The following is a 9,948-nucleotide window of genomic DNA, read 5'->3' as shown; positions in this document are numbered from 1 at the left end:
GTGCTTACCATGATATTTATTTGAAGTGCATGTCTTTCAATGTCTTTCACGCACAACACATTAGCCAAGTGATAAAATATTACACTGCAGATTTGAATTTGGATGAGCAATGCCGTCTCAAAACAATGAAATTAAACCGTCTTTACTGCACATTTTACAGTGGTAACATAAAATCTAACAATGCAATTCCCATTCCATTTCACAGTCTGTTGTGCAGACGGTAATTAGAAACAGCATAAAGGTCAAATAAACATTATTCAACTTTAAATTAAAATGTAGACCAAAATAAATGGGAAAATAAGCTCACAGGGAGTAAAATTTTATTTGCTCAATGAATCTCCCGATATGACCTTCAGATATTGGCACATTTGAGCATAAATGTATTATCACTGTGCATTGTGTGGCAAAACCTATGCAGCAGGCTCAGAGCCCTGCAGGAAAGCAGCAACACGTGCTTGTTAGCTATAATATTGTCTCTGGGTAAAGCCTGTCTGGTTGAATTGTTGACCTCCTTGTTGGAAGAACTGTTCGAATTGGCCACCACCAGTGCTGTTGTTTGTCGCTCCACGTCCCCAGCCTCCACCTCTGCCTCCGCGCCCTCCACGCCCTCCACGAGCTGCGGCGTCGACGGTCGGAGCTCCTCCACCAGGTACGTACCCACCTCCACCCTGGGAACCATAGCCTGCTCCACCTCTTCCTCCACCCTGGGTACCATAGGCTGCTCCCCCTCTGCCCTGGCCTGCGTATCCACTTCCTCCTCCACTGCCCCCCTGGCTTGTGTAGCCTGCTCCTCCATCCCCACCCTGGTTTGTGTAGCCTCCACCACCTCCTCTATGGCCTGTATAGCCACTTCCTCCACCCTGGTTTGTGTATCCGCCACCACCTCCTCCGCCCTGGCCTGCATATCCACCTGCTCCTCCACCCTGGCCCGTGTAGCCTCCACCTCCTCCACCTTGGCCCGTGTAGCCACCACCCCTGCTGCCCCCTCGATAGCCACCACCTCTGCCCCGGTGAAAACCTCCTCCTCCAGGCTGATCACCATCTGAGGAACACGGTAAGTTGCAGCATTCACCAGACAATTAATGCATTGAAATAATATACAGCATATGTAATTGAAATGAATATGGTGCCTCAAAACTGACAATGAAGTAGACGTACTGTGGTGCGCACCATCAGACCAGCCTCCTCCCCCCCTCCCGCCTCGGCCACCACCACGCTCATATCCTCCTCCACCTCGCTCATAGCCTCCTCCACCTCGCTCATACCCTCCACCACCCCTCCCGCCGTGATCATAGCCGCCACGCCCTCCTCCCCTGCCACCCTGGGGCTGTCCATCTGGTCTCTTTTGCCACGACGGCATCTCGGGAGGGGGAGGCTCGCTTTCTTGTGGCCTCCCGCCACGGTCTGGCACACGCCCCATGAGTACCTACAAGATGCCAAAGACACATACACATGCAGTCAAACCACAAACCTGTCAACCACAGGGGTTAATAGTGAATCAAGCAAATCATCAATAAATTACACTTATACAGGGTTTCATGTGTCACTGTATATTTTCAGGGCGACTGGTAGATTGGAGTAGGCATGTGACCATTATCCGCAGCTGTGAGAGGTATACTTCATGTGGTGTGCCAGCTGAATTTAAGCTCTGCACTCTCAATCCATGTTGATGTCATTAGGACTGCCAAAATGTTTTTGGAGATCTGTGGCAAAATAATAAAATAAGTCTCCTTGACCCTTTCTGATGCCCCTTTCGGATCTGAGGCTTGGAGCACACTGCACAACCTGCCACACCCCTCCCCTCTCTTTGGCCATGTATACCATACTACTGTGAATCGTAAAAATCATAGGCATAGTGTAATATGTACTTATCGGTAATTTAATTGCGTTTAAATTAAGTACAACTTATTATATATTGATCAAAACATTAAATTAACTCATAGCACAACAAAAATTTAATGTATCGCTTTATATTTACACAATGCTACCGGCAACTCAATTGTGTCATCCCACTAAGTTCTCACACTCACCACAGCCGGGTGATGACTTGATCTTAGCATTACAAGCAACTTGAAACTAAGGTACCTTGTTGATGGCACAGGAGGTGTGCTCGCGCTGTTCCCCGCTGCTCGTTTTGTAGAGACGGGAGAGGTCCTCGCGTGCAGCTAGGAGGTGAGCGATGTTGATTCCGGACTGTGTTAATAGTGCATGCCGCTTTGGAAGGTACACTTTCCCCATCACCTCCAGTCTGGCCTGTCAAACGACAAAAACATTAAACTGCTAATAACTGCTGTGTTTTTAATATCTATGTTAAAAATATATATAAATAAAATGTCACGGTTAACAATGTCCAAGGTATTATTTTTTTGTAAATGTAGGAATTACTTAAATTTTGTACACAAAATGTCCATTAAAAATTGCAACAAGAGACGCTGGCAGTAAACCGAAGGCTCACCTTGGCTTTGTCAGACCACCCGAATGACTGTATCGTCACATCAAGTCGCTTTAGCAACATCTTGCGGCGGACCTCGTATTCATTCACAAGTGCCTGGTTTATGATTTCTAGTTTTTCCTGAAAAAATAAATTGTAACAATCAGAATCTTTATTTATCCTGGAGAAATCCAATGAGCTATGAAGTTATTTTTTCACAAATCTCCAGTAGGGGCAGGTCAGAAAGTTACAACAACAAACAATAAAAAAATGGTAGGAGTTTAAAGTATAGCAAAGGTAAGAAAACATTAAAAATATATTTTATAAAAGTTCATATGCAAGCATAAATTAATACAATAAAACATTCTCTCCTTACAGAAGTTATCAAACAACATATAAGGATAAGAATGCAGAATTTTACTAAATATCACTCACCCAGTGTGCAGGTCCAAGGGTTTTCTTAAGCAATGGCTTTCCTATGTGAGCTGGAGATACTTTTGCCATGGCTTCCTTAAGCTGTGAACAAAATAAATCAAATTATAAAACAGTGAAAAAATTTGTTTCGTATCAACATCAATCCGATGTTCACAGCACAAGCCACTTATCCCATTTAACATATTAATCTCTTTGTTTTGTTCATTTTCTAAGATATTATTGTTCTATAAACAACATTAAATCAAAGCATCTCCCAACAATCAACAATTCAAAAACCTTTTTCTCAATGCCGCTGAAGAACTGGAAGACTGAGATGTTGGGTGGAGGCTTAGACATTCCAAGGATGATGCAAATAATCTTGAGTTCCTGGAAGACCTCCGAGCCTTGTGCCATGGCCTGTGTTTGTGGGCTTCGGGCGGTTGTCATGCGCACTGCCTGCAGCTCCGATGTCAAGTACGCTATCCCATGACACCCACACACGATAACAACCAGTTTAATAAAAAAAATAATTCGCCCAGATCACATGTAAAATAAAATCACATTTATTTTGAAGAAAATAAAAGGCATGAATTGTTGCATCTTGGTAGCAAACTTTGTAGCCAAGTTCAAAAAGTGCACAAGTTAATTTCCCTTGATAAAAAAAAGCCGAGGCAAAGGTGCAGCCCTACAATTACTTCCTCATGCCACTGCTACTGGAAGGGCCTCTACTGGCTGGTATTTTGGTCCTCTTCTTCCATGTAGGCCAGACATCTCAGAAGAGGTGAAAGTAGCCACACTATGCCCCACCACACATGACCTACTCATTCGACTGCGGTGTACCAATTATACTTCTGGGTGAAGAACGGTGGGAGAATTTAACAAACTAGACCATATTTTCAATTGATGAACATTGAAACAAAAAAATGTGGGAAACTGATTTTCCTTCTTATGCAAACCATCACGCTAGTTGAAAACCTATCATTGATTTTCAGAACAGCATATGAAACGCCATGCAGATTTGTAATGAAACAACAAATGCTGACACCCTGAAAGTCTTTCCAGTCATGGCTGTGATCAGTATAGACTTTCCCCGAGAGTCCGTAAACTGTCAGGGTTGTATTTGTGTTGCATACACAGCAGGAGCAGGCAGTTGTGCTTGTTTAGCAGACGCTTTGTGACTTCACCGCTGGTAAGGGAGGAATGCACGCAACCCAGCTCATTCAGGAAGCCGCTCATCTCCAACTGGAACGTTTCTGCCTCCGCTGGGGCTACAGGTGGACACAAAACAAAAGTACAGTACTGTACACGCTCTCTAAGGATGCTCGACATAACGCACTCAGAGTGTTAAATTGCTTGACATGTTTTTCCTTAAAAGACAATTGTCAATGAGCATGAATTTCTCAAATCATCAAACAAAATCAGTCTGACTTTTTGCATGGAAAACGTGACACACACACAATTTATGATGGAAATGAAACATTAAATAATGACATTTGAAATAATACTTGACTCCTTAAAAGCATTAAAGGCAAATATATATAAAGTTTTGTGAAAGCTGTAAAATAATCACACAATGGAATGCTACGATACACTTTTACCCACCTCTGTTTGCATAATGAGAAAAAAGACAACTGTAGTAAAACACGGTGAACATACATTAAATGTATAAACGTATACAATTCTAAATTCTATTGAAAACGTGTACAAGAATAATAGTAATATGATTACTACCCACGATAGTTTTATAATCATTGTTACATAACAAAAGACCACAATGTTTAATGTTGGTGTTGGCACTTACTGTTGGTGGCATTGACGTTTTCTACCAAGTTGCAGAAAGCCTTGAGTTCGGTGGTCAGCCAGGCGCACACTTTGGTGAACTCAGGGCTCGTGGCCCCTTGCTCCACTGCCACATCCAGCGCCCCATCGTCCAGCAAGGGGCCCTTGTAGCTGTGTGACATAAATACATTCAGCATCACTTTAAGGGTTGCTATGACATTGCATCTCCTAGATTGCCTGATGACATCCATTGCTCTCTTTAAGGGGCGCCACGGTGGCGTGATGTGATCCTCCTCATCTGGTATGCAGGAGGTCGGGGGTTCGATTCCGACTCTGACACCTGTATATTTCGAGTTTGCACGTTCTCCCCGTGGTCGTGTGGATTTTTTTATTCGGGTTCTCCGATTTTGCCCTCCACATTTTAAAACATGCATTTAGATTATTTGGCTGTTATAAATTTCCACATGATTAGTCACTTCGTTGAGCTATCATTTGTGGCCAGTACACTTTTGAAAACAAAGCTAATAGCTCAGTGGGCTTTACCTGGTAAAATAAAAAGTATTTTTTAGTGATTTGCTTTCTTTTCCTATACATTGCACTCCTATCGTGTTTTTGTACTTTTTGTTGTTGCAACTTTCTGACCTGCTCCGACTGAACATCTGTGAAAAAAGAGCTTTATAGCTCATCAGATTCCTCCAGTACAAATAAAGATTCTGATTCTCTACGGAACCTTGGACAGCAATTTCCTATGAAATGTGGAGGCTCAAAACATAATATTGTAAAACCTGTAGCCCTTTAAACTGAAGTGTGTGCGCAGTGTCATCAAAGTCAAGTGCCACGAACACATTACGAAAAAAGAAGTCACAGCTCATGCCTTAAAGGCCAAATACTATATCATTAACACTGTACATAAATGGCAAAGGACATGGTTAGAACACACCCTATGCATGGGAGTCTGCAAACCCAACACAGGCTTCGGCAAAAGCTGCAGAGGAAGTCCCTTAACAAGCTGGGCCAACACTGCTCTTTAAGGTATTGGCATCAATTTCAACTTAGCCATCTTGTTGGCAACACACAATTGTGACGAGCAGAGTAGTTGTAGCTGCAAAGACGACACTCCTTGTTGAAAAAATTCGTGAACCTTTATATATATACCACATTGAACCACGGTCACAGGGCTCAGCTCCAAATCGTGATACTTTTGTAGCGGCGTCGGTGGAGGCCGCTGCACGACGCATAAGCCGGCCTGTGTGAGGCACGATGCGCGCCGCTCACAATAACCGCATGCAGTGCCAGCCTCTGGCGGTTAGGGGGCGAAAGCGCCAGGGACGGTTTAGGGGGCCTGGTGACCGGAGGCTACCGGCAAAGGGGCCCCAAGGAGGGGGCCGGGGGGACCACGGGACCAGGGGGACCACGGGACCGGGACCAGGTCCCACTCGAAGGCTCGAGAAGGGAGGCGTGGCCAGGGGCGGAGGAAGCCCTTGGACTGGCAATATAAGCCGGACCCCTGAACTGGTCCGGGGGCTGCTGCTGTGACAAGACTGAAGACCTAAGACCGAAGCCGTTATACGGAATAGACCTGCCCGACTACGGGACCCGAGCCAGGGTCCGGTCCGAGATAGCCACCCCGTGTGAGCTATGGTTAGCTAGGGTGAGCTAGGGTGAGCCACCCTGTGTGAACTAGGGTTAGCTAGCCTGCGTGAGCAAGGGCTAGCCACCCCGTGTGAGCTAGGGTTAGCTAGGGTGAGCTAGGGTGAGCCACCCTGTGTGAGCTAGGGCTAGCCACCCCGTGTGAGCTCAGGTTAGCTAGCCCGGAGGAGATACCTCCCGAGGGTAGCTGGTGAAGGGGCAGCTATACCCCTTGGTTTTTAGGGCGTATCGTAATAAACGTGTTGCATCCAAGAAGTCTCTGCCTCCCTCGTGTGAAACACTACAGTTTTATTTCAAAACCTGGTTGGGATGCCATAGCCCACCACCCTCCAGAGCATATAAGGACCACTTTTTGTGGGAAGTCATCATTGGGTATTTTTGGCCTCATCCATGGGAATGTGCCATTTCGAGTACTGATACCACACTGCTAAATAAATGCACCTGGAGATGTTATATAAAGAGGAACCCCCCTCATTGTCATCTCATGGGGCTTACAGTAGCATTATAAATAAAAAAATCCAAGTTTGGGCTCAGGTCAGTTCCTTCACTGCATGCTTGCTCTTCAGTTTGTAATTTATGGTTTACAAGTTGTTAAACTATGCCTATTATAATGCAAGCGTGTATGAACAGATGTGCATTCACGACCTTATGACAAGCACATGTTACAATATAATTAACTATTACATATTAAGGGATTGGGTTGGCAGCAGTGAACAAGCACAACTTAAAACAAGTCACCACCTTCACAATTAATAGCGCACTGTAACAGAAAGCTTATGCAGTCGAGTAAGTAGGCTAACGTCCTAGGCAATAGCCCTTCTTAAGAGCAGAAAGAGAACAAAAGGATTGTTGCTCTTGTAGATTCTCGTAGAGTCGATGAACTGTATACAAGGCAGCAGAATCAACGTTTACCGCTCTTATGCAAGAAATAAAGCAGGCAAAGAGGAAGACCCACTTGAATATTTTGTTATATAAAAACTGTTTATGCAAAACTGGTTTCTAGGCGTCAAAGTGCCAAATCTGATCTTCTACCATGTCAATCCTATAATCAAGATGGGCTATCGCACAAAAGGCCATCAACAGGGGTTGGCAACCAAAATAACAAGAAAAAGCACTCAATACTTCAAGAGTCGCAATGCATGTGAATACGAGACGGTGACCGTAAATAAATAACGTCACGAAGCAGTCATTAAAGGGCCGCATGCGGCTCCGCTGCCGCAGGTTGCCGACCCCTTCGGCTGCTCTATGATTAACATTTATATCGCATATATACTTCTGTTACAAGTGAATGCCAATGAGGAACGAGGTTGCTTTTTATGTTATCGCACTTGACGCAGTACAAAGTACAAACGCCTTGGTGCAGTGTTCACACAGCTGCGACTGCACCCTGTGTATCAACAGCGCGCGCTTTAAGACACAACCCAGGAAGCAGCACTCATCTTTTAGAGACAACTCGGTTGCTGCTTGCATGCCGGGCAATACTATCCGAGCTGGAATCTTTGTTAATGAAAAACCATACTCAAGTCACGGTCCAACCCGTCACTGTCAGTCTACGAGTGAGCTCACCGTGACAAATATCCCAGTACCCCATACGCGTTACTGTAATACGGACAAAGCAGCGATGTCACTATGATGGAGCGCCTGTGATGATACAAAAAAAAACCCAAACAGCTTCAACGAAGCGGGAGCCGGTGACCATCTGGGTTCGTGTTTCCCTGCCAAGGCTAACGTCAGTGGCAGGTTATGTCTAAACATGTTCGGGGCCCCTCCACCTTCACCACCAAGCCGCACCGACCACAGTGGTGAAGTGTGACCAAACTACTTCCAAGATCCTCGCTGTTTGGGGATGGTGGGGGAGGCCCTTCACCCAGCAGCCGATTGACAAGGGGGCTTAAAAGTTATTACTCGATAGTCATTCGTTATGTTGCGCAACGGAGTCGTGGTTCCATGCAGCCTAAGCTTGTAGGGGTATTTAACAACTGGTCTGCTTGCGTCTTCCTTTCACACGACAGCACGGCGACGTGATTATAAAACTACGACCGTAACTTTAAAGTCTCCCAACCTCCCTCCACCCCTCATTTGCGAATCTTGTAAGTGGAATCTACAAGAACCTTAAAAAAAAACGTCGTTCTCGTATACCTGAGCAATTATCATGCACCGAAGCGCCCGCATATCCTTGTCAAACAAAACAAAAGGACCCTCCACCATAACTGCAATTAATTGACGAACATTCACATTTGTTTCACGCTTAACACCACTCAGCTGTCATAACGACAGGGCCGCACTGTACGTACAGTGCGGCTCCGCTAGCGCAGGCCGCTGGCAGGGGAAGGTTTATTCACAATGGGGTGGTTCAGGGATTGCCATGCGATGAGGGAAAGGAGGAGAAGGAGGAGGTGGTGGTGGAGGAGGGATGAGTGGGGGACAGTGTTTATCCCAGACGCGCGCCGGGGTTCGGGTTTGAGTCTCACCCCAGATCGTCCAGAGACTCCGCGATGTCACCCTCCATCGCGGCTCCGAGGCGCGGCACTGCGCATGCGCGGGCGGCTCCTCATTCACGTGGGGGGGGGGGGGGTGCCACGTGGGGGGGGGGGCAGGTAGAGGGGTGCCACGTGGGGGGGTGGTGCCACGTGGGGGGGCGGTGCCACAGAGGGGGGGGGGAGGTGCTACGTGGGAGGGTGCCACGTGGGGGGGGGGGTGCCACGTGGGGGGGGGGCACGTGGGGGGGGTGCCACGTGAGGGGGGCAGGTTGGGTGCCACGTGGGGGGCGGTGCCACGTGGGAGAAGGGTGCCACGTGGGGGGGATGCAACGTGAGGGGGGTGCCACGTGGGGGGAGGGGGGGGGGTGCCACGTTGGGGAGGGGGGGTGCCACGTGAGGGGGGGGCAGGTGGGGGGGGGCGCCGCGTGGGGGGGACGGGGCTGTGACAGCCCCCAACCATAGCAGCCCCAGAGCCTTGCACTGAGCCATAGCCACACATCATTGGCTTCTTCTATGCACTATTAGCTTCTTCTATACACTATTCGTTTATTCTATGCACTATTAGCTTCTCCTTATGCACTATTCGCTTCTTCAATATACTACTAGCTTCTATACACCAGGGACGTGCGGTCAGGGGAGGCAGAGCCTCAGCTGTTATACTCCAATGAAAATAGCTGTTACGAAAAGTAAAAAAAAGAATAATAAAATAAGTATTAAGATTTTTCCACTGATCTGTGTTATAAATGTCATTTCTGTACGATTCCAATCATTTTTATAGTCAAAATCGCCAAATTTGCGGAGCTCCGCTGCAAATACAGGAAGAGACGAGAGGTGAGGCAGCGACGAGCTCAGCCTCCCCTCTGATTGCGCAACCCCTCAGTAACTGGATGGAGCGCAGTATGTCACCAATGTAATGTTTGTAGACCCCTTCATTTCATGTCCTCGCCTTCCATACTCCAGGTAACTTATTTCACGTATGTGTATAAAGATATTTAGGCTCGCTGGTCTCGTCATGAAACTGCAATGAAAAAGCACCAGGGGAGGCAGCTATCACATCTGCCTCACTGAGGGGGACGTGTCTAACACGCCCCCCTCAGTGAGGCCACGCCCCCCTCAGTAAGGACACGCCTCCTCAGTGTGTGAATCTGGCTCTGACAACAGCCATTGACCTCACCGCACGTCACTGATGTACAC

The 9,948-nt window shown here is 46.9% G+C and overlaps 1 protein-coding gene across 2 annotated transcripts; it reads right to left on the bottom strand.

Annotated features, from left to right (window-relative positions):
* FAM98A (family with sequence similarity 98 member A) lies at positions 1-8,840 on the bottom strand. 2 transcript variants are annotated; one of them, XM_032948065.2, is made up of 9 exons: positions 8,746-8,840; positions 4,647-4,795; positions 3,979-4,113; positions 3,143-3,324; positions 2,867-2,947; positions 2,456-2,572; positions 2,086-2,253; positions 1,159-1,426; positions 1-1,042 (listed from the first exon to the last, which is right to left on the bottom strand). In XM_032948065.2, exons 1-9 carry the CDS (start codon positions 8,781-8,783, stop codon positions 459-461), a joined length of 1,722 nt encoding a protein of 573 aa, XP_032803956.1. In that variant the 5' UTR covers positions 8,784-8,840; the 3' UTR covers positions 1-458. The 2 variants fall into 2 exon arrangements, with proteins under 2 accessions (XP_032803956.1, XP_032803957.1); XM_032948066.2 differs by having other exon boundaries at positions 1,171-1,426.
* Between the last annotated feature and the right edge of the window lie 1,108 nt (positions 8,841-9,948).

The sequence above is a fragment of the Petromyzon marinus genome, chromosome 6 (assembly GCF_048934315.1).
Source record: "Petromyzon marinus isolate PM22_M1 ecotype Great Lakes invasive population chromosome 6, UKy_Petmar_22M1.pri1.0, whole genome shotgun sequence".
Lineage (NCBI taxonomy): Eukaryota > Metazoa > Chordata > Hyperoartia > Petromyzontiformes > Petromyzontidae > Petromyzon > Petromyzon marinus.
Note: the sequence above shows the minus strand (reverse complement) of the source record. Positions and strands in the feature narration are given on the sequence as shown.